The sequence below is a fragment of the Stigmatopora nigra genome, chromosome 22 (genome assembly GCF_051989575.1).
Source record: "Stigmatopora nigra isolate UIUO_SnigA chromosome 22, RoL_Snig_1.1, whole genome shotgun sequence".
Lineage (NCBI taxonomy): Eukaryota > Metazoa > Chordata > Actinopteri > Syngnathiformes > Syngnathidae > Stigmatopora > Stigmatopora nigra.
Window position 1 is genome coordinate 5,145,905 of NC_135529.1, and position 24,137 is coordinate 5,170,041.

General features: G+C 41.0%; 3 protein-coding genes across 4 annotated transcripts; 1 reads left to right on the forward strand and 2 right to left on the reverse strand.

Annotated features, from left to right (window-relative positions):
* Positions 1 to 11: 11 nt before the first annotated feature.
* LOC144215526 (forkhead box protein N4-like) lies at positions 12 to 19,395 on the reverse strand. Of its 2 annotated transcripts, none has more exons than XM_077744534.1 (10): positions 19,323 to 19,395; positions 6,356 to 6,454; positions 3,739 to 3,905; positions 2,545 to 2,657; positions 2,360 to 2,470; positions 1,987 to 2,114; positions 1,812 to 1,908; positions 1,535 to 1,742; positions 988 to 1,377; positions 12 to 668 (listed from the first exon to the last, which is right to left on the reverse strand). In XM_077744534.1, exons 2-10 carry the CDS (start codon positions 6,433 to 6,435, stop codon positions 421 to 423), a joined length of 1,542 nt encoding a protein of 513 aa, XP_077600660.1. In that variant the 5' UTR covers positions 6,436 to 6,454; positions 19,323 to 19,395; the 3' UTR covers positions 12 to 420. The 2 variants fall into 2 exon arrangements, with proteins under 2 accessions (XP_077600660.1, XP_077600659.1); XM_077744533.1 differs by lacking the exon at positions 19,323 to 19,395 and adding an exon at positions 6,895 to 7,036.
* Positions 13,899 to 20,512, forward strand: LOC144215528 (unconventional myosin-Ih-like). The gene is made up of 31 exons (XM_077744536.1): positions 13,899 to 14,021; positions 14,094 to 14,209; positions 14,285 to 14,483; positions 14,567 to 14,647; positions 14,986 to 15,165; positions 15,243 to 15,341; positions 15,408 to 15,524; positions 15,602 to 15,673; positions 15,768 to 15,887; positions 15,955 to 16,022; positions 16,164 to 16,269; positions 16,353 to 16,433; positions 16,516 to 16,607; positions 16,732 to 16,826; positions 16,914 to 16,960; positions 17,059 to 17,139; positions 17,260 to 17,365; positions 17,459 to 17,576; positions 17,660 to 17,773; positions 18,046 to 18,122; positions 18,186 to 18,254; positions 18,340 to 18,424; positions 18,495 to 18,657; positions 18,729 to 18,812; positions 18,895 to 18,988; positions 19,208 to 19,263; positions 19,344 to 19,479; positions 19,672 to 19,742; positions 19,805 to 19,902; positions 19,987 to 20,086; positions 20,178 to 20,512. The coding sequence occupies exons 1-31, from the start codon at positions 13,899 to 13,901 to the stop codon at positions 20,202 to 20,204; spliced, it is 3,075 nt and encodes a 1,024-aa protein (XP_077600662.1). The 3' UTR covers positions 20,205 to 20,512.
* On the reverse strand, positions 20,415 to 24,081 carry LOC144215527 (BTB/POZ domain-containing adapter for CUL3-mediated RhoA degradation protein 3). The gene is made up of 7 exons (XM_077744535.1): positions 23,999 to 24,081; positions 22,860 to 23,073; positions 22,630 to 22,799; positions 21,929 to 22,015; positions 21,800 to 21,852; positions 21,493 to 21,688; positions 20,415 to 21,408 (listed from the first exon to the last, which is right to left on the reverse strand). Exons 1-7 carry the CDS (start codon positions 23,999 to 24,001, stop codon positions 21,190 to 21,192), a joined length of 942 nt encoding a protein of 313 aa, XP_077600661.1. The 5' UTR covers positions 24,002 to 24,081; the 3' UTR covers positions 20,415 to 21,189.
* Positions 24,082 to 24,137: the final 56 nt, after the last annotated feature.

Consider the following 24,137-nt stretch of genomic DNA (forward strand, 5'->3'; position numbering starts at 1 on the left):
AGTTGGGTAAAATAGTCAAGAAAAAGATTTTCTGTGGTAATAGCCATTTGAACATTCAAATATATACAGCAAAAGGTTGACAAGCTTTGTCAACGACCCCAGCTGCCTTTATTCTTTTATAAATATAAATAAAACACAAAAAAACCCAGCGATAATGTCTATCACAATACAGCATACAAGACAGAACTACAATATAGAAGGCTTTTCAAACACGGAAAGCGGGAGAAAAAGATGAAATTTCCTTAGTTTTTTGTACTTACAGCTTTGCTTGGCATTGTAATACCGTTAAATGCTTTTCTGCTGTGTCTTTTAAGAAATATTCCTCCGTAGTTCCCGGCTAATTTGTACAAAAGAACGTCTGCAATTGGTTTGTGGCCAGATATCCTCAGAAAGTCACTTATTTTGAAGTACAGCGTTGCTCTAAAGCAAGACGATGGGCTTGCTGCTGACTGGCGAGCTCATGTATTGTGAGGCGAGGGTGTCCTGTGACGTGTAGGATGTGTACAGACCCGTCACCTGTACATCTGACAGCGACAGGCTTGCTCCGCTGGAGGCAGGAGGGAGGCTGCTCCCCAAATCACAGTCTGATAGTCGCAGTGGGGAATTACTGAATGTGCCCAATGCATCTAAGTTAAAGCTGTCGTCCTTCATTTCCTCCCATAGGTTACCTGGGGTCAGATAGATGAAATACATTTAGTTCACACTCAATCTTTACATGAATATTGTTGATGCAGCATCGATCAATCCAACATTTCTAATAGTTGTACCTCAACTGTATGATAATCATAATTTTATTTTAAAAGACAAACTACATCAGAATTTTTAATATCATCACAATAACAGCGAGGCACATGTAGTTGTACTGTGCAATATAATATAATAACAATAATAATATGGGAATAGGAAAACCCACGAAAAAAATGAATCCACCATTCAAAGGGGAGAAGAAACCAGCATAAAAGCCAACTCGGTAATAATCTACCTTACCTTGAAGAGCAAAATCCATGATGCTGGGGTCCAGCGCATCCACCTCTGTGTGGCTATCAACTTGTACACTGTAAAAGTCATCGGGAGGCTTGCTGGGTTGATGGCTTGGCGGACTCCGAGAGAGGTCAGGCACCGTGTGGAGTGGGGGTGTTTGGGCGGGAGCCGGGGAAATTGGAGCCAAGCGAGCTTGAGCCTGGAGCTGGGCTTGGATCTGATGGTGCTGGTGCATCGGGATACAAGGCAGCGAGAGGGTCACGATGGGCTGGGGACGCTGCATCTGGGCCGTCAGAGAGAGGCCCGTTGGACAGCTGGGCAGTCGTGTCATGACCGGTTCTATGACCTTCCGTCTGCAGTTTTCAGGGCGGTCTGTTATCAGTTTGTCCAGCTCATCTGCAAAAAATATGACCAGTGAATAAATCCCAAGTAGGATGGATACCTAAGTTACCATTCCTTTCCCTCGAGTGTATTTTTTGTGCTTAGTTTCGCGATGAGACTACTACTAATTTGTCTAGTTAGCAGTTGAATTTGAAGTTGGTTAGTCCCCAACCTGGATTAGCCATACTGCGTCGGATAGCTGGAAGATCCTTGCGCTTCCACTTCTGCATCTCTTCCTCCATCTTGTCAATCTTGGCCGGATTTAGTGCCCACAGGCAGCCCTTCCTGGAGGAGCTACTTGTCTTGTTCTCCACTTTCTCAAAACACTTATTTAAAGATAGGTTATGTCTGACTGAGTTCTTCCATCCGTCTGGCGCTGTCTGGTAAAGAAAGAACAGTGAGAGTGAGTGGGTCATATTATCGGATTATAGTTCAGCAAATGCGCTCACCTTGAAATAAGGGAAGTGTTCCTTCATAAAGCTATAGATCTCACTGACTGGAAGGCTGCCGGTTTTGCTGTTCTTCAAAGCCATGGCAATCAAACAGCTGAAAGATAAGTTGCAAAAACAGCGGTGAGCGTGGGAGAAGGAACTTAGGTATCACAAGTGCACCACGAGAGCCAACCTGTAGGAGTAGATGGGCTTTGGGAAACATTTTGGCTGCAGGTCTGGTTCTTGTGGAGCCAGGTGAGGTTGTGCAAATAGACTTTGGTTGTTGAAAGAGACATTGCTGTACAGCCCACCTGTTGAGCACTAAGGGGAAAGGAATATGTGTTATTGAATTTGATTCATCCATTACAAAATTTAGATTTCCTGATGTTCTGTCATTGTTGTACAATCAAATTGAGTTAATTAAAGCATCAATTTTAATCATGGGTTTATAACGGAGCCACTGGCGGTCACCTCATCTCAGTCAGAGAGAGAATATTTGGCTAAAATTCTTAGCTGTTAGACGATTTTCATGTACGTATTTCGATGAGTGTCATGAGTGTGTTTACCTGCTGTCCAGTTTGGGTTAGTGAGTACACCTGCTGTGGTGCTGACTGGTACACTGAAGTAGGGCACTGGTACCCTGATGACGATATGCCAGATATGGAGAAGGGAGACATCTGTGAAGCAAAAGCACACCATTTAGGTCTGTAAGCGGTATCCTTTTCAGACCAGTGGGGCTGTTCCAACTCACTGTTCCACTGTGGGTGTTGATGATGCTGATTCCCAGTGGGCTGGGCTGCATGTTGCTTTGCAGGTGGAGCATGGAAGACTGGCCTCCTGTCATGGCCAGGCTGCTCAGTTGGGCTTCAAAGATGGAAAATGGCGTGTTGAAATTCAAGATGACAGTAATATCGCTCATAAACAACCATCAATTCATGTGTCTTTGTATTAGTGTTTTTAACATGTCTTTTCCATGTTGTCCTCGTTTTTGCCAGGGCTTGTTTCTAGGCTTTCTTCCGCATTATGAAGTGAATATACATAAGATGGTAAAGCCATTTATTTTTATCCAGCATTATTTCTGAATAACAGGATATCATTTCAGGTACTACTCCGCAAAGAGAACAGATGAAGTGAAGACTTTGAATTCCCATAGAAGTGAATTAATATAACCTATGCATTGGTGACCTTTCTTCTGAACTCAGCTGCTATAGACTCCATTTCAGCCATGACCTTAGTAAGGACAGACGGTACGTAAATAAAATAGCTGCATAACGATTGGAGGTTTATTTTTTGCCAACATATATATTTAAAATCATCCTACTCAGAGCTGCACAGGATAGAAATTGGGGTACAGGGTGCTCTTTAATATTTTATGACACAGATCAGTCATTTAGTAATATCTTTATAGAATAAATGAATTTGATAATGGATATTGATGATGTGACGTGGGCAACCGGGCAATCTGGGACACTCGTATTTGATTGGCTAAATCAATACAGGCATTGTTTAATTGTGGCTCGCCTGTTTTTCTGTTCATTTCTGGAAAAATTGGCTTTTATTTATGGGTTTCTCCACTACTATATATATTAAATGGTCTGTTTTTCAGTTTAATAACTAATAGTCCTGCTGCTGGGATGCACAGGATAAAGGCGTTTCCTCTTAAAGTTTTTGATTCGTGGCATCAAGGCTAACACTCACAACAACGCTTTGTCAAATTTAGGCGTCTGTGAAATGAACACCGCCAACGGACTTTGTCGGACAATGTAGCAGTAAGCTGTCAGTCTAAAGTCTAAAATAGAGATCACAAACTTGAGTATTACTGCATTTTTTCTCAATTTGCACTCGCCAGAGTTCCAGTGTTATTGATGGAAAAAAAAATCCAGAGGTTCTACAGATATGAAGATTTCTTAGATTTTTTTTCAGAAAATGCCGCCCATCATCTCACCTGTCTGTTGCTCCAACAAGCTGCCCTGGGAGGGCCCATTACTGTGACCACGGCCATCCACCATCTGCTGCAGTCGTGGCACATCCACCGAGGTGAGCCATGATAGAGACTGCAGGTCCCCAGGGAGGTCCTCCTCCCTCAATTGGGAGGGGTCCGTGGTCAGAAGCCTTTGGAGGGATAGAAGAAGGAGGGTTAAGGGAAGAGGGAGCAGGGGAGGGGTCGACATGGCTGTCAGATCCAGCTCAAAGAGCACAGGTGGCATTTCCATGTGCAGTTCAACGAGAACAATTTTATCTCCCTAAGTCAGAAGCCTCAGCTGCTTTTGAGCTCGGGTTCCAGTGTAAGTGTATTAGTTGTGCCACGTCGGATTTAGCATATAAGAAGATTAGCTCTTGGTGTTAATTTATCAGGGACTGTTTTAATCAGCAATGACGGGGTTTAACAAAGCCCATTCAGCATTTATTTAAAAAAAAAAAGATTGTTGGAAGAGCAGAAAATGGAAATTTTAATTTAAGGTCAAAAGGAAAATACAGAGCACCAATTATGATTTGATATCTTAAATGGTTTTATTGCATTCATATCGTAAAGAAATATAATGAAGCATTTTTTTTACCTAACATTACGTAAAAATCTTCCTTATTCTCAAATGATAGCTTTAATTATAACTTTTGAACAGCCCACTATGGTGACCACAGCGCCTGAAATATCAAAATATATTTTTTAATAATTTAATTTTTCAAGCGGATTTTTGACTAAAGCGATGAATACTACTCTCAGGATGTCTTATGTAACCACCTTGCAAGAAAGAATGAATAGAAAGGAATCCTCTTCAATCGCCCCTGTGCACACACTTAATGTTAAGGGTCTTGTAACAAGGGTCGCCATGACGACATATACTATTCACCATGTGGGGATCTCACAGGACCCCCCCTACCCCTCGACACACACACACACACACACACACACACACACACACACACACACACACACACACCAAATCTCCTATTAAAAAATCAAGTGTGTCAGGTGACCACAGCCCAGTGCTCACCATTGGCTGAATCATACGTAAACAAGACATGCGATGGTTTGAAAGACGGCACAGCAGCACATGTTGCCTGCAACAGTTGGCCCCCAATCTATTGAAAAATGATCACCTATTGTGTCCCAAACGACAAATCTGCCCAGTGGCACGTGGCTCTATTGTTTTGGCCAGACCCTTCCTTGATTGTCTCTGTCGTTTCTTTTCTTTGCCTCGGGCCCTTGCATTAATCTGCCGGAATGACAGCCCTCACATAAGAGGGACAAATAGGATACCATCTGCTTCCCTGTCCCTTTCCAGCCTCCAGCCTTACCAAAACCACACCCCAACACCCCTTATCTGCACTATACATACACCCAATGGTTTTTATCCTACATGAGGAAATTAACTCAGTGACTGAGGGTGAGCAGATTCAGTTTGAGGTCAGACCTGGGTTGGTCTAGATTTATGTGTCTTTGAAGTGACACGACGACACGCAGCACGTGTCCACTGTGATATTGTCATTCATTTTGAAATTTGAATTTCAATTGAAAATTTGTATTTCAAGCAGGCAGTTAAATTAAGCATTCTAATTGAATTCCTTACCATGTTTTATTATTATTTTTTTACACTAGAAACAGTATGCATTATATTTTTAATGCAATTTAAAAAAAAAACTGCAATGTGTGAATAAGAAATCAGGAGCCAAAGCCTAATTTGACCCTTTATAATGCCAGTAATAATTTTTATTAATGAATTAAAAAAACATCCTCCTAATAGACATTACATTTTGGATCATGTAGGCCCCAATACTAACATTTGGTATACAAATATATACCATATATACTTTTTTGGATCATGTAGGCCCCAATACTAACATTTGGTATACAAATATATAGTACATATACTTTTTTATTATTAAATACAGTTTTATGAATTAATAACATCTAAATGGGCCGTGCCAAAAACTGTTTGTAAAATTCCAAGAGCATAGGCGCAAGAATGACCTCAAACAACACATTCCTCATACAGTGCTTTATGCTAAAAATATCCAAAACATGGACTTGAAACATTTTGGGGTGCCGCAGCTCCCCTCTAATGCCACCAGCAAGCATATAAAATCAGTGATGCATACCACGTTGAGCTAGTGTCTCCGTTTACGAGCCAAGTCTCCCCAGAGTTTCAACAACACAAAATATTGAACCCCTTAGCCGCACCCCCACCCTTTCTTGCCCTCCCCTCTGGTCCTTGTCTAATTGGGAGCCACTTTTGCATGGGGGTGACCCAGTGCGCCCCATCTCCCCCTGAGCCGACGGCCCGAGAGGTTCAAGCTCTCCGTGTGCCGACAGCAGGAGTGTAAACAGAGCTGATGGTTTCTGACAGATCCATTCAGAGTGAAAATCATTTATTCTTTTCGATTTTTTTTTTTCATTCTTTTCATACATCCCCCATTTGTAATCTACATGCGGATTGCTATGAGGCTAGAAAATGTGTTGCTGATACCTCACATAACGTGGAAGAAAATTTTGGAGAAATCTTCAAATTGAGGCATGATGTTACCATAGTGCAGATTGTCAAGAATAGAATGAGTTGTCTTACCTGTAATCTTGTGGAGATGGATGATGACCAGCATCCTCAATTATTCCTGACATCCTGGATGTAATTCCACCTTCTATCATTTCCTGGGATATGTGGTATCTCAACAATTTCAGACAGAAAACATACATTAACGTTCACTCTAAATGACAATTCAAGCAGAAACGCAAGAAATAGACAATGTGTACTTCTCAAAGTATAGTCAAGTTTAGGGTTAGGGTGAACAATTCAATGAAGAAAATCCAAACCAACACATTTTTCAATCATTTATGAATGATGATATGAATAGGCATAGTGTATCCTATTACTTGCTTGTTTTTGGTTGTAAACAAACTGTGAACATCTTGTTATCGAGAAAAACCTTAAAAATTCAAACTTTTAATTAGGACTGAAATGTGGGTTACCCTGGTGATTTAAATGTCTCCTCAAAAAGCATATGACAACAAAGACAGTATAGGAGAAGACATTCAAATGTCCATTTACTCATCCAACAAAACATCCCCTTAAAGCTCATCCAGTCTATGAAAATTGCTGCTATTTACCTGTTTTAGATGATATGGAAAAAATGCGTGAAAGGGTCGTCCGGGAGAGCATCTACTGTATTCCACCGTGCTGCACTTGATGCGGCCCCCGAAAAAAAACCGTTTTTAAATTTCCCTCTCTGGAGCTGTCCGAGGCGCGCTCATGCGCAGTGGAGACTTAAGGGGCGCTCCCAGGCGGCCCACCGGCAGGAGGATCCCATGACTTTGACAGCTGCGCCCAACACTTCCATTCACTACTTTAATATCGCCCTGGACAGACACTTTGCACATTTGTGCACACCCTTTTGCGAAATTCTGGCGTTTTCACTACTTTTCAGGAGCGATCTTTTCAAAATTATTTTTTAAAACTAATATTATGCAAATTCGCTATATTTAATCATTTGATTTCCATTTAGAAACCAGATCGCGTATGTTTGTATAGTAAAAAAAAGTTATTTAGGATGAAATATCTATATATGCTAATGTCAGGTTATTCCAATGCTGCGAGAGGTCGGAGACGATGCGATTCTTCACTTGTGGTGGCGTCTGTGTGTGAGATGGTGAACTTTTTTTTTCTTTTTAGGGGTAGGATGATCGTCTCCCGCCGCTGTTCCCGCTTGGTGATCTTCTCAGGAGTGGGAAAAAAAGACTGGGAGGCGCATAAAGGAGAAAAGAGGAGGAGGATGAGTAGGTTCACTTAAGAACATACATAGTTCAATCTGGACTTCACACAATTAGATATCTTGCGACAAATGCCTTTCAAATCAACACACTATCTTCCACTGACGGTGATAGACGTCCACAGTCCGAATTTATTGAATTGAATTCAAAATAGATTTGACGTCTGTCGTCGTCAATGGCTCTGAAGTAAGGACGATCGCCACTATAGACCTGCTTTGTTCAGATCGACTGGGCGTCAAAGTCAAAAAGTTAAGGTGGGGGATTTGAATGAAAGGTGAGGGCAAGGTGTTATGTGCTATCTGATTTGGATTTGAAAGGGGAGGAGGTCTTCAAAGTGTGCGATGGTAGGACGAGAGCATCCCCAGGAGAGCACCCAGATGGTGAATCGCTGTTACAAAGGGACAATCAATAATTACATGCATGAATGTAACGGACAAAAACTCAAATGAGACCTCACAGAGCACATTTTCAAGGTCCTAGAGCCCCCTCTTTCAGTGTTTTATACAACTATTTTGAGCCAAGGCATGTACAATTTTACATTTTTGAAATAACTGTTGATATAAAGCCCAGGTTAATTGTGTTAGCTGTATATTTAAGTCAATATATATACCATTTATCCATTATCAAAAAATCCCAAAAGGAAACCAGTTGGGCTGACATAAAGCGGTTTAAGAAATAATCAATAGTAAATATTAGAAATAAAAATTCCATGCAAAAAGAGTTATTAATGCAATCAGTGGTCATGACCTCTCAATTAGTAAAAAAAAAATGTAAATATAAATAAGAGACTGCTACTATGGCTGTGTGAAGGGGAAAAACATTAGGTAAAATAAATAATTTGAAATAAGGATTTGACTGATTGTCAATAGAATATTCTTTGAATTGAAACCAAGAAAATGTTAAAATGTAATACAGCATGGCTGGTCATTATTGATACTGTAGTTTAGAAAATATGACCCTTCCTAATTAGTCATGTCATGAGACTTTTTAAGAACTATTTTCAGCAGCCGCGATTTGATTGTGTGTGATACACTAGTTCAGGGGTACGCAAACTTCCAATAAGGGCTGCCCACAGTGGGTGTGGGTTTTCATTCCAGCCCATAATAAGGACACATTCGCCAATACGGTGTCCTACAAGTGCAATCAGTTGATTGCAGTCAGGTCATTCTTGTTTTCTGCAGAAATCTCATTGGTCAAAGTGGCTTTGCTGAATTGGTTGGAACAAAAACCTGCACCCACATTGGCCCACGAGGACCAGTTTGTCCACCCCTTCTCTAGTGCATGAGAGCATGAGGATTTCCTGCAGCTCAGTGACGAGAATGACAGCTTTCCCTTCTCATGTCTGTTTAGGAGTAATGGGGAAACAATGAGATCACCGCCTGAGGGCTGGCTCGTGTTAGTAGCCTGGGTTTTTGTCTTGCACCGAGTGTTTACTCAAAACACATCAGCACCTCTGAGAATGAGGTCACCCCACCACTCTAATCTCTTTTCTGGGCAGAGACCCATCCACTTCCAAAAAAACAGCACATCACCCAGTGTGACCCTCTGGCCACCCGGGCTGGATAAGCTTCTGTCAGCCATGCTTAGATGAAACTCAGTGTAAGTATTCTGCTAAAGACTTTTGAAATGACACAGATATTGTTTGCACAAATCAGCCAGTGAGCAGTCACTCAATGTGCGAGTTGGTCATTTAACTGCTGCGTGGATGGGTCAGTTGGTCAGGTAATGATGTGGTTGAAGGGTTCTCTCAGGCTGACATTCAAGCAAAGTTTTCACTCTACTGATCGGTTAGTTCTTTGGTTAATAAACCATTCAGACAGTTTTTTTTTAAATTAGTCATCAAGATGGTTAGTGTATTTCTGTATTTAGTTGAATCAGTCAGTCAGGCATTTTGTTAGCTAGTTATGGAATTCGCCATTGTCAATCATCAGTCAGACCACTAGGAATCCATCTGTTTGTTATTTTTTTTAGTTCATCAGTCATTTGGTTAGTTGGTCAGTCAACCACTCCCTGTATTTACTTGGTCAGGCATTCAGTTACTGTCAATGTTACTGAACTTAGTCAGTCAGAGCTTTAGCAAATCAGCCTGGTGGTCAGTCAGAAAGTAACGAGTTTATTCCACTATCTCAGCTAGCCTATCATCAAGGGAAAGAGTCATTCAATGGGCAAATCATTTGGCCAGTCTGCAATGACGGCGAGCAATATCAGTCAGCCAATGATTGTTCTTCATGACCTAAAAGAAAGGCTTATTTCCTTTTCAGTTTGCTGGGGCCAGTCAATGGTAGGCCTTTAGTTGACCCTTGGCCTCAGACAGGGTCAGTCTGGTTCACTGCTGCTGGAGCAAAAGTCCTCGACTTAGTGGAAAATGGCTGCCTTCTCTAAAAGGCCTCGTGTTAACTATACTGCCAAACAGCTGGCACCTGGTGTCCCCTGAGGTGGCACCCTGGGGTCCCTCCGTCAGATACTTTGGATTTGGCTGGAGTACGTATTTGGAATCCAGGTTTCCAACATAAAATGCAAATACATTTGATAAATGATCTTTCTTCTTTTTGCCGGTTCAACTTGATCAAATAACCTCTTTGACACAACTCTTTAGAACCAAGATGATGACTGGGCTCATCATTTGTTACGGGCTTCTTAAAAATTCGAATAATAGACTATGAAAGTAGCAGCACTGAAAAGGAAGACGAGCGAAGAAAGGAGGCATCTGACAGAAGAATGAGATAGGAAGACCGGGAGGCCAAAAACAAGGGGACAAAGTGAGAGAAGAGTGCAGGGGCAGCCGTGCTGCCATGTGAGTGTTATCATCAGCTCTCATTCCCAGCATGGAATCTATAATGGGAAAATCAACCTCTCTGACTCCTGTGTAATTGGATTTGCCGGGTCTCGTGCTGAATCAGAGCCCAGTGGGTAGCACAAAGCTTGTTAAGATTGGACAAGCATTGCTGGACCGCTCAGTCGGGGTAGAGGTGGGGCAAGCCGAGGTAACCTTGACAACTCAACACTGGACCCTTTTAATAGGCCCGTGCGCTCAATCATCTTGAAAGCTTTCCAATAGTTCATCAATCAATTACCAAGTGAAATTGAGTTCCGTCCACTGTATGTGAGTCAGTAGAACAAAGTAAATGGACACCTGTTTCCTTGGGTGTGTGCGTGTGTGTGTGTTCCTAAAGGTCGTTACCAGGTAACAGTAGTTGAAGGTTAATTCGTCCTGGCTTGCCTCTCAGGGTGACAATGTTTTGTAATCCTCTCAGATTGGTGCTGACAGTAAATTTAAATGTTACCAATGGTACTGCCCAGTGTTTTGTATAAATGTCATAACTTGGACTTGAAGATTTTCAAATCTGTTTTGAGTCCTCAAATGACAACTATGTCCCTGTTATGTATACACCTAATTAAAGATCACTAACCATACCTAGATCTTAGTATAGGGAGTGGAATACTTTGGAATGCAATGGAGCACACATCCCCACAAGATACAACGAGGGGAAGAAGAAACTTCGGGGGGTTGAAACTGAGTGGTTTGGATCTGGTTTCTGGTGGGTTACGCTACACTCGGCATAGGAGTAGACACTCAGGTAAGGACTGAATAAGATATCTTAGTCCCTCCACCTCCCATGACATGAATGATTAAGGACCTGGTGCACTGTGGCCTAAGTGTGGGCAAAGGCCTCCACGCTAGAAGCCCTTGTACAGCTATGCCGAATGGCAGAACGTTTGGCGTCATTAACTAACTGTTTGACGGGCTGACTCTATGCAAGCGGACACGGGAGGACGTGCCGTTCTGTAAAAGGACGCGTTTGCAAGTTCTGATACTGACTGACAACACCAAAAAAAGAAGAAAAAGCAACATTGGAGATGCAGGTTTGAAGATTTCTTGACATTCACAGATGTTCTGATTTTATGCAGGTGGATGAACCTTCTCATTACTTTGTTGATGGATTATTTGGGTAATTAATAACAGCTTCCTCCCCTCTGGATGAATGAGGTCACAGAGTCTTAGGCAACAGTGACACTCGAGACTAGATGAGGGAACATCTCTTAATTACAATACAATGGGCTGTGCTCCACTAATGGAGAAAAGACATTGGCTGACAAAGGCCCACCGGATGATGATAATGATGGACTGTTGCAAATGTTTGATTATTGCTTGAATCGCTAACTTCGAAATCACTAGGTAGTTTCTTGTGATACAACTGCCTGATGTTTTCATGCTGATTAATATTTTTTTTGGATCAGCTTTCCTGTGTCAAGTTTGCATGATCTCCTCAGATGCCCTGTATTTTTATCTTCTGGTTTGCAATGAGTTGGAAGTCCACCATTGTACACGCTGGGTTCTATCTGACTTATGAAGCTTCACTGTATTTACGTGCTATTGTCATTGTTAAATCTGGAGGCAGCATTGCGAAAGCCAGCGAAAACATAGAACTCTCCTAAACAATAAATGAAAACTCAAAATATTAGCACGATTATGACTATTGAATTCATGAATCAGCCTCTTGAGAGCAGCTTATCTGTCAATGATATAACTTGTAATACTGTATGGCAGACCTCTAAGTCACGCTGTCCCAGCATATTGTCCATTCGTACCGCCCCGAGAGAAATTTCTTCCCACGAAGAATGGGGGTGTCAAAGATACCAGACACCGGCATTGCCACCCATCCCATCAGCAGATTGATTCTGACGTCCCAAAAAGGCTTCCTTCAATGATATTGTTCACCTGTCTCATTGGCTTAAAGTGGGTGGGTTGGGGTGGGTAAGGGTTAATGGCGGGGACACAGGGGAGGAGGCGTTTCACTGGTATTGTCCCGGAGAAGAGGCGAGAGCATATAAGGGTGTGGAGGCTGATGTGGAAAAAGAAAAAAAAACATCTGACTAGCCTCCTCTCTCCTACCAAAGGGGCCCCCAAGCAAAAATAATGAAGTCCAAATTACAGCACAGGATAACGAAGAACAAACCTCTATTGTTCCCCCTCAGGGCACACTAAATGAGTGTCACAGCAAGCAGCAGGGCACAGACCGTTACTGCACTATTTAGTCTGCCCCGTTGTCTCAACACGGCCCTGTTTCAGAGCTTCTCACATCAGACAAATACTGCACCCCCCTTCCAGCATTCGCCTTCACCCTTCCTCTGTACAGCCCCCCTTCTGCAAGTTCTTAGCCCAAAATAGGCCAAATCTCCTTCATTGTGTTTCGACTGCCTAGTGTGAAATTCATTGTGACGTTAAATGTTTTCTAATGAATAATTACTGAATGGATATGCAGGGGGAATATGTGTAATGGATTGTAGACTGCATTTTAAAGACATCTTTTTTGTCTCTGCTTCGTGGTATTTACAGGACAAAAACACTCGACCTTTCTCAGAAGAAATGAGGGCCATAGGCGAAGGATGGGAGGGGACTTGGGGGGCTTTGTGTCAATTAGATCCATTGGATTATCTTTTTTTTTTTAAATGTTTTTACAGGGAGAATTGAGAATCAAAGGATTTCTGATTCTAAAAGAGAGTAGGAGAAAATACGAAACCAACAAAAGCCGTGAAAACCTTTGGTCCGCGTGTTGGTGTTGAGAATGCAAAACAGATTGGTGGAATTCTTCCCACTACGCGTATTGAATGTGCCGCTGTTTTTCTTTTTTTTTTGTTCTTGTTTTGTGGGAGGGCCTCAAGTCTTATTTGCTCAGTTCAATGTGTTTGACTGGTGCATCGGCCCTGAGGAAACGTGAGGTGACCAATCTCAATGTAGTGATTGCTTCAGTCTGGCTGAAAGCCATATCAGACCCCTCAACCTGTGAACTCATTAGAACTAAGAGGCAACATGTTTCTTTTTTAGATCTGTTCTGCTCTGTGAAACCATTCAAACTGTCATTCGCATTGATTTGCATTGTTGAACTTGCAGAAAATTGTGCCACATGCACATATACATACAATACAATATACCAAATGGACTCTTTTCACAAAGATTTGATTCAATTAAATTCAGTGGCCTTTTTTTAATTTAAGTTTTGGATACATTTGCCACAATCAATTACGTCTTACCAGTGTGGCACTTATAATATGTTTCTGGTTCCTGATTCCAATATTGTTGAAAACCACATTGAAAAAAAATCTTTCTTTTTAATGCTAAATGACTTTACATCCACTTGAATATATATAAGTAATTGCTACCATGGCTTGGCCAGTCATTGCTGAAAATGATTGGCAAACATTGAAGGTGCCAACCCAGATGGTTTCAGGGCAGATATGTTGGTTGGAGCAACATTCCCATCAAAATATTTTTAAAATATTATTTTATCAATGTTAAAACAATTGACAATAAATTCTGCTGTGTTGCACAGGTGGAGATGGACATGGAAGGTGCTCTTAATGCTAGAGAGCAGGTAGGAATTCAAGACTTTGTTCTCCTGGATGAGACCTCGGAAGCAGCCTTCCTCAACAATCTTAAGAAACGCTACAGCAAGGATCTCATTTATGTGAGTGGCATACAGACTTATGTATATATTTTTAATTCATATCACTAGTCAGCAACTTTTGACTCCTTCTAGACCTACATTGGTACTTTGCTGGTGTCTGTAAACCCTTATAAGGAGTTGGATATCTACAACAAGAAACAAATGGACGTCTACATGGGGGTGAACTTTTTTGAGCTTCCACCTCACATGTGAGCATTAAATAAGAACATATAGTAATATTATAATTGCAGTTTATCCATCACCTAACTTTGAAACTACTGCAGCTACGCGCTTGCCGACAACGCCTACCACACTATGCTGACTGAGTTCAGCAATCACTTCATCCTGATCTCAGGAGAAAGTGGCGCGGGGAAGACAGAGGCCTCCAAGAAGATTCTACAGTATTATGCGGTCAGCTGTCCGAGTACCGCTCTTTTGAACACTGTCAGAGACAAGATGCTCATGTCCAACCCAGTCCTGGAGGTCTTGCTATTATATTATGCTGTAATGAAATTCCCCAAGACGGGTAAAGTTTGCATGGCTGATGTCATTGTGTCTCTCTGCAGGCTTTTGGAAATGCCAAAACACTGAAAAATGACAACTCAAGCCGCTTTGGGAAGTATATGGACATTCAGTTTGATGGCGAGGTAAGAGGAGTTTAATTCATAGATTGTGATACAACACATTGTTTTAAATTTAGCTCAGTGGCACGGATTGAAGGCACAAGATGTCTAAACAATTTGGCCTGGGAGCGGTAAATGAACACTTGTTCGTCGTCAATAACGTGGATGTCATTCGGTTCGTCTATTAGTTCTCAGTGTTTTAAAACAGCATGTATACTGCAGATAATGAGAACTATATTTAACCAGTCTTAAGTAGATAACCATATATTTGTAAACACTTCTGTTTTCTAATTAATAATAGACATGCAAAATGTCTGTGGTAATTTCAGGAGAACCTGATACCTTTCTCTTATGTCCGATAGGGGGATGCAGTTGGTGGCCACATCTTAAATTACCTGCTTGAGAAGTCAAGGGTGGTGCATCAGAACCATGGAGAGAGGAACTTTCATATTTTCTACCAACTTTTAGAAGGGGGAGAAGAGGACTTGTTGCACCAGTTGGGCCTTGAAAGGGGCTGCCAGCGTTACAGCTACCTTACACAAGTATGTGCAATAATATTATCTATATTGCTGCGTAGTAACCGTAACTTTGCAAGCTGTTGTCGTCTATTCTCCAACAGGGAGAGTGCGCCGTTGTGCCTTCCATTAATGACAAAAACGACTGGAAGACAGTTAAAAATGCTCTTGAAGTTTTCGACATTGATGCAACTGAAACTAATGTAAGTCGAGTCACTGATGCTTTAACGTTGAGTTATCGCGTTAATGGTCGTGTAAATCGTGTACAGCACTTGTTTGGGATTGTGGCGAGTGTTCTTCACCTGGGCAACGTCAAGTTTGAACCTGACATTAAAGGCCACGCCACGCTCAACAACAAAAATGCAGAGTTGCGCTGGGTCTCCAATGTAAGAAATGCACAGAAAGCTTTTTAAGGACAGAGACCAATGAATAAATAAATAAATCCAACTTCATTTTATTTTAGCTTCTTGCGGTCGATGCTCACAGTTTGCAAGAAGGTCTCACTTACAGAAAGATTGAAGCTAAAACAGACCAGGTGTGTACCAGGATTGTTCTTATTAAGCCTTAATCAAATTCTTCCACAATACAAATATTGATATTGACTCCTTAACATTTGACTTCCCCTCAAGGTACTCAGTCCATTTAGTTTAGATCACGCCATCTATGTGAGGGATGCCCTGGCTAAAGCTATATACGGACATACCTTCACTTGGCTGGTCAACAGGATTAATGAGTCTATGGAGAACACTGTGAGATATTAAAAGCACAGAGTGTCACAATAGGCAACAGCTTACTGTTATTATTGTTTAATTGCAGGATCCTTCAAGGAAAACTGTCATTGGACTTTTGGACATTTACGGTTTTGAGGTTTTTAATATCAACAGGCATGTCTCTTTTTAAATCCTTCTTGTGTAATGTGGATACTTTAATTTCTGTCTTGCTGAGATGTACATCCAAGAATGCTGCCAGCCATCCCAGCTAAAACAGATTAGATTTTTGTGTTTCGCTTGTTTTTTTTTCCACAGTTTTGAGCAATTCTGCATTAACTACTGCAATGAGAAGCTGCAGCAACTTTTCATCCAGCTCACACTCAAGTCAGAGCAGGAAGAATACGAGGCAGAGGATATTGAAGTACTATTAGGCTAAAAAATATAACTCTGATTTGCTCTTCAGTGGAGTTTTTTTTTCCATTTTGACTTTTTTTTTCTCCTCAGTGGGAGCCGGTGCAGTTCTTCAATAACAAGATTATCTGTGACCTCGTGGAGGAGAGACACCGAGGAATTATATCAATCCTGGTTTGAGTTTGCATGGATACATCTACGATTCTGAATCTTGACGGTGGATAATTGTTGCTGACTAATGGTTCTGACTTGGCAGGATGAGGAGTGCCTGAGGCCAGGAGAAGCTACAGACCTGACCTTCCTGGAGAGACTGGAGGAGAAAATGGGGAATCACCCTCACTTTGTCTCGTGAGTTGACATATCTAATGTTTATTTGTCAGTGTTTTGTTACTACGTCTTCATCATACTTTCAAATGTACTAGTATTTAAACCTGATCTAGTGAGATAATGGTGACTTTCTCTTGTTGTGCAGTCACAAGTTGGCAGACAAAAAAACACGAAGGACGCTGGAGAGAGGAGATTTTCGTCTATTGCATTATGCGGGAGAGGTCACCTATTGTGTTGTGGGTAAATTAAAGCAGAACTTACCTATCAACCCTTGTTTTTTTAACCCTTTACAGAGCAAGTGATTATTTTTGGTTATCTGTCATTAAGGTTTTTTGGACAAAAACAACGACCTCTTATATAAAAATATTAAAGATGTGAGTATACAACTTGAAGGCCAAACTATCGTTTTGAGTTTAAACACGCAGACGATTACTAATGCAACAAATGATGTCTTTCTATGTTGTTCACCCAGCTGATAAGTCAATCCAAAAACAGCATTGTCAGGCAGTGCTTCTCCTGCACGGACCCAGACAGCAGGCGGAGACCAGAAACAGTGAGTTGGGCCGCTAAATTCTCCAACGGTCAAAACTCCCAATGACAAGGCTTCATCTTCAAGGTGCCACGTGCACCTGACAGATGAACCGTTCTATTCTCAATCACATTCTGCGTACAGGTGGCCACCCAATTTAAGAGCAGCCTGCTGAAGCTGACAGAGATCCTCGTTGCCAAAGAAGCATGGTACATACGTTGCCTTAAATCCAATGAGTCCAGGAAAGCAGGTATTTTTTCGCAGGTTTTTTCTTTTAAAAATTTCTCTTTTGTTTTTACTTTTTTGTCTTGTGCTTTTTGCTTAATGTCCTACTATAAACCAGGGCAGTTTGACGAAGCACTGATCAAACACCAGATTAAATATCTTGGCCTGATGCAGCACCTGAGAGTCAGACGTGCTGGTTTTGCTTACAGACGGAAGTACGATGTCTTTTTGCAGCGGTATGAAATGACGATGAATAGGACAGATCCATAAATCCTAATATAGCGTACAATATGCTGATGAATCTACCTGTTACTTGTAGATATAAAGCTCTGTGCCCAGCCACGTGGCCGCACTGGAGAGGAGAGCCTGCTGATGGAGTTTTGGTGCTGGTTCAACACCTAGGCTATTTTCCAATTGAATACAAAATGGGAAGGTGAGAAAAAATGCCTCATCCAAGTTTAGATTTCAGGAAGAAAAGATGTATTTTTATCCCTTATGTAGTTTAAAAAGTACTGGAGAATGATTTTTTTTTCTCATCAGATATAGAGCCAATGTCATTTAGTCAAATAATGGGGGAGAAAATACTGTTGTGTGCTCCATTATGTACCCCATTATACTTATATGTATAATGAAGCACCTTGAGAGGTGAAATTAAACTGGGAAATGTGTTCACTCTCCTTTTAAAATTGTTTTGATATTTTTAAGGACGAAAATATTCATCCGCCATCCGAGAACCCTATATGCTACCGAGGACGCTTTTGAAAAGTGTAAACATCAACTGGGTGAGTGCAGAGCCACAATTATTCACACCCAGGCCTCGTTCAATTGTCAAATCGACATTTCAGCAACGAGACTCCAGGCCAAATACAAAGGCTACCGGGCAAAGGGCGAATTCAGAAAACAGAAAGAGGCCGGTAAATAAAAGACTTACTGAAGTAACTAGTAATTCACATTCACAGCTAAGGAATTTGATCCCACTTTTATGTTGAATGTCCGCAGCCACAAAGATTGAGACCTGCTGGCGAGGAGTTCAGGCAAGAAAGGAGAGAGACAAGCGAGCGTGGGCAGTCAAAGTCATTAAACAGTAAGAATACTTGCTCAGAACCCCTTCATCGAGGGTAGTGAATCGAATCTAGAAATGACTTTATTTTCAGATTTATCAAAGGTTACCTGACTAGAGGTCAGGCAAAAGTCACAGATAACTCTGAATATTTGGCTTTCGTGAGACAGAATTACCTCAACAGGCTAAAAAAGAACTTGCCAAAAACTGTTTTGGATAAAACCACATGGCTGTCTCCACCTCACGTGTTGGCCGAGGTAGACAAAAACAACGTGTAGAGTTTTCTCAATGCGTTTATTACATTTTTGCTTTTTTTCTCCTTGTACAGACGTCAGAAATACTTCGTAAATTGCACTACCGTCTCATGGTGCGGAAATATGTTAGAGGAATTACACCACAGAGAAAAACACAGGTGACCCTAATCAAACATTTTTGATTCATTTTTTTACCTATAATTGTTTTTCATTTTGTATTTGCCTATCTGTTTTTTTTAGCTCCAGATGAAATACATTGCAAGCTCAATGTTTAAAGGGAAAAAGGAAAGTTATCCTCAATATGTGGCCCAACCTTTTCTGGACACCAGAATCAGTAAGTGAAATAAATACTTTAAAAACACTTTGCACTGCTGCATCAATCAAAGCATCTTTCTAAGCATTAGTGAAAGTTTTGTTGCTGTCCATGGTACTAAAAATGGATGTGGTCATTGCTTTAAAATGTCAGAAGAATCACTGTTTTAGTAAATGAATGGGACTGAAGGCTATGTCGGGAAACTCTTAAATAATACCTTTAAATCATCCTTTCTTTTAGGTGAAGAAGACATTCATGTAAAGGTCCTGCAAATGATTCGTAATGAGCAAATCAAGGTGAGCCAATGTGTTTTCTTTTCTTATAATACCCAAGTGACTCATGAAACCCACCTTACCGTGAACTTGCCTTTTTGCAGTACAGCGTTCCGATGATTAAATATGACAGGAACGGTTTCAAAACCAGGCCCCGGCAGCTCATTTTCACGCGTACGGCAGCGTATATGGTTGAGGAGGCAAAGATCAAACAAAGGATTGTTTACACTGCCCTTAAAGGTCAAATGTGCCACTGTTCATTTTCTTGACACCAACACAACACAAACTGCTTCTTTGTCAGCCCTGACTTTGTATTGTGGTACCTTAATCGTAATTTAGACAATGACATTCTAGCCTTTAATCAACAAGAGTTAAAAAAAATAATTTAGAAAAACTTCACTTCTTAGGTTTATGCGCTATTTCCCATTTTAGGGATTTCCATCAGTAATTTGACAGACAGCATCGTTGTGTTACACGTCATTTGTGAAGACCCCAAAGAGAAGGTACACAACTACACAGTTAATTCCTATTTACAATATAAAAAAACAATCCCTTATTCTTTCAGGGAGATCTTGTACTGCAGTGCAGCCACTTGTATGAGCTGGTGACCAAACTCAGTATTATTGCTAACAAACAGAATGTGGTCAGAGTGGTTCAGGGCAGGTAAATCAAAAAATAATGAGTACATTCAGATTGAGACTGTAAGTGTACACTAATCAAAACATTCATGGTTGTCCTGGTATGCAGTATCAAGATAGAATTTCAACCCGGGAAAGAGAGCGTGGTCGAATTCAGCACGGGCCCGGAGCCAATGGTGTACAAGGCCAAGAATGGGCACCTGATGGTGGTATGTTCACTGTGACAAGATAACTTAGTTCACTTATCAGCTGGCAATGCTTTTATTGTTTAAGCCTAGCGTAACATCTGTTTGATTTCAGGTTGCCACTCGGGCTAGGCCGAGGTAACACGGCGATCTCTGGATTTTTACTCAGAAGAACCCCAAGTTGCAGAATACACAGAAGGGCCTATCTCATGAATTACATCATGCACTCAATCTTTAAATTTATATTATAGTACTTTAACAAGACGTCGCCTTTTTTTTTTTTAATTCACCCATATGGAAAACAATTGCAATAACTTTTTAAATATCCACAATCACTGAAACAAGAGACGAATACATTTATAGAAATTTGTTTAATGAGTATAAATATAAAACATACATATTTGTCCACTTTTGTACAATAGATCTACGGGTGATTATCAATTTGTAACAGTGTGCAAAACTGAACGTTCCATAATAAATGCACTGATTAGGGCCAGCTCTAATTTCTCTTCTTGTTAAATTGTCGTATGTTGACAGGACTTGGTTGCAGCCAGGGAGATCTCTGGTTACAATTGTTCACTTCAACTTCCTTCATGAAGTACATCTAACACCTCAGGTGAGGTCTCACTTTCCTCCAAAATATGGGGTATTACTTTGAAATAGAGCATCCAACATTCAGTAAATAAAAACAATGTCTAAAAAAAACAGGGCCATCTCGTGGCCTGTTCATTCTTAACACTTGAATGACTCAATGTGCATTTAACTCAAATTTCAAAGCGCATACATTTGGAGCTGCTTACATCGCCTAATTTATCTCCTGAATGTAATGTTAGGACCACTCGTGACGATAAAACAACACGTGGATTTCAATTAAACTACTGTGAACAACCCATCGAGGAGTATTAGCTTGTGCAGTCCAGTACAAAAGATCGCTACTTAAGTGAACAAACATCGCCATCAGTCAGAACATGACAAAAATAAAAAGACACGATTACTGCACAGCTATCCGCTAATACAGTCTCCTGGTAATGGATGTGTAAGAGAGGCGCTATCGAGTGAAGGCGTAAGGCACGGGTGCGGTGCGGGTGCGGTGCGGGTGCGAGGCTTCGGCTAAGACAAGTGTGAGGTCACTGGTGGTGGTGCGTGCGATCATCGGGTCGTTTGATGTGGATCCGACGAACGCGCTCGATTCGTTCACGCTCGTCGTCTTCGTCCAGATGATGCGATCGGCCGGCAGCGCCCCCTGTGGCCTCCAGTAGAGCGTTGTCTGGTCCTCTCCCATCGTGGGATTCGTACAGGAGGATGTTGAGAGTTTCCTCATAGATGCGGGCTTCGGGGAACTCCACCTAATTCAGCCGAGTGGGTGTACGAAAATATGTAAGAAGAGACTTTTGTGTAGGAAAGAATGTAGAACGAAAAGATCCGCCCACCTTTGTCTGCTTCTTTTCGGTGGCATAGACGATGGAGGTGCAGCACACCTCAGCTATTTTGCGACCCTGTCCATAGAAGGACCAACAGCAGATCTCGTCCCCGATCACGTCTTTGATGAAAAGTACGCGACCGTTAAAGCGCAATGACAGCTTGTCGAACAGCTCGATATTTTTCAGCATGTTGTCGTCGGAATTGCTAAGGAAAAGGACGAAAGAATAAATCAATTAAAAAACAAACGGCATAACCACCTTGAAATTAAAAATCCTATTAACAAGCGTAAAAATATGAGATTGTAAGGGCACTTACCTGGTGTAGGAATACTTATTATTGCTTCTATTGTACAGCAGTTTCACCGTAGGCTGTGAAGACAAAAAAAAAACGTCTTTAGAGAATGTAAAAATGCCCCTAGTTTGAAACAATTTTAGATTAAACTACCTTATTTGAAGTTGCAATAAGCTTCTGCTCCTCCTTAGAAGATGTCATCAGAGGCACTTTACACATAGGTTCATAAGTTTCATTGTTCTGAAATAAGAAATGAATTCAATTGAAAACTTTACAAAGACACCAAGTTGAGACTGCCACCTGGTGGAGCTGAATAGCCTATATTCAAACCATAAAAGCCCAGTCTTAATTATTTATTCATTTAGTTTTCTATATTGCCCAATGTCTTACTTTTACAGATATGTACATAGATTTTTTTAAACTTTATTTTTTTAATTATAGTTTTAAATTGAGTGATGTTAAATCCCTTTGCCATTAATGTTCACAAAACTGTGTGAAATGTATTGTGTGCAATCCATTGCTAATTGTGTTAGCATGTAAATGGACACTATCATTGTACGTTAGCATGAAATTAAAGTTTTTCAGGAGGAAAGGAATGTGAGGTGCATTTTGTATATAATTTTTTTGATTTTGTTTAGAAGTTTATCTTCATTCAGTGTAATGATCATCAGCATTGGTAGAAGTAGTCAGTCTGTAACACCCCCCACCCCCACCCATGTTAGATTGATTATATTTCACAGATGCTCACTAAATCTTTCCCAATCTACCTCATGTCAGCGTCACTATATGGGCAAAAGAAAGAATAAATCAGACTGAGGAAATAACTCCTGTCGAGTTGGCTTAAAAGAAAGTACCTGCAGAGCAGCTGTGCATTCATCAGCGAGGCCTTGGACCAGATAATACTTGGCTTCTGCAAGCAGCTCTTCGGTTTCCCGCCGGCTATCCGGCAACGGCACCGCTCCGTCCCTCAGGTAGTTCAGGATGGTCCCGAAATGTTTTCCACAGCGATCGATCAAAATCCAACCTATTAAAAGCATTCAAATGTATTGCGATGCACCAGTTGGAATGGATGACAGCCACTTACCTTCACTGTCAGTGAGGACCTCCATTCTACCACTGAACATGGCTTTAAGCATGGTGTCCTGCTTTGTCAGAGTCTGCATTGTTGTGTAGTACAGGGCCCCGCCCACATTTAACTTGACATATTTAGAGCTGGGGCTGGACCCTTTAAAAGATGTGGTCCGGGTCGTAGCTGCCGGCACCGCCGAACTCACGGCACTTTCTCCTGACATCTCTTCCTGGAACAAAACCAGACAGAAAAAAAATGTAGCACAGCAGCCTATGTGAGCGGATGTTTTCTTTTTCTCCTTAATGACAAGGAAATTACACAATTATCGGTTGTTTCCTGTTACTGTCATTGTATCAGATCCTAAGACAAGTCTCACTTCAGGATAAGGCTTCCACTAATGCGTGTAGTTAAAAATCAACTCTTTGGATGCAAATAGTTTGGAGATCTATTGCTGTTAATAGGTGTTTATAATTGACCAACGGTAACACACAGTGAATGTTTCAATGGCAGTGAATGATTTAGGCAACAATATAGTCCAGTTTACCATAAGAATAGTGCAAAAAACCCCATACACATAAATAACACTGTTGTGATGAAAATCAGAACTAAGATAGCTCCCATTAGATTATTTTGTATATAAATTTATTCATACATCTTTTGTACCCCAAATCCTCACCCTGAATTATTTGGCTGTTCAATTTAGGGGAAAAAACTAAAACCTTTTGTTGCTCTCATTCCTTTTCTATATATGCATTCTCGATATACTATATATAATCGTGATTCGTTATCGCCAGATCTACTAAATCAGGTGACTTAAGACTCGCATGCAAAAATTAGATCATCGACACCCATAATCACAAACGTATATTGTTTTTAGAGAACAGAAAATTGCGTTGGAATCACCATTTTCTTTGTCGAGCGATTGAATAATGAACAAATTTAATTGAAGAAGGAAATCCGAACGCGCAAACTAAAGTGCAAAGCAAACCAAAGTAATGGAATCATCAAATCATTGCTATTGCTATCAATGCTATTTGTGTGCTTAAACACACGTCAAAAATCTTTAAAACAACAGTATGAAATAACACGTTTTCTACACAAATGTATTGTTAGCAATTTAAGGAAATCGGGAATGAAATCGGAATGATATTTACCATAGAAACCACAACAAACTCGGAAAAGGTATCTTGCTAACGTACGTCAGCGTTCGGCTACTTCCTTCCGGCTCATGGCTGCCCAGATGAGAATGACGTCAACATTCCTTTTGACTCCTTAAAGGCACAGCTACATTAT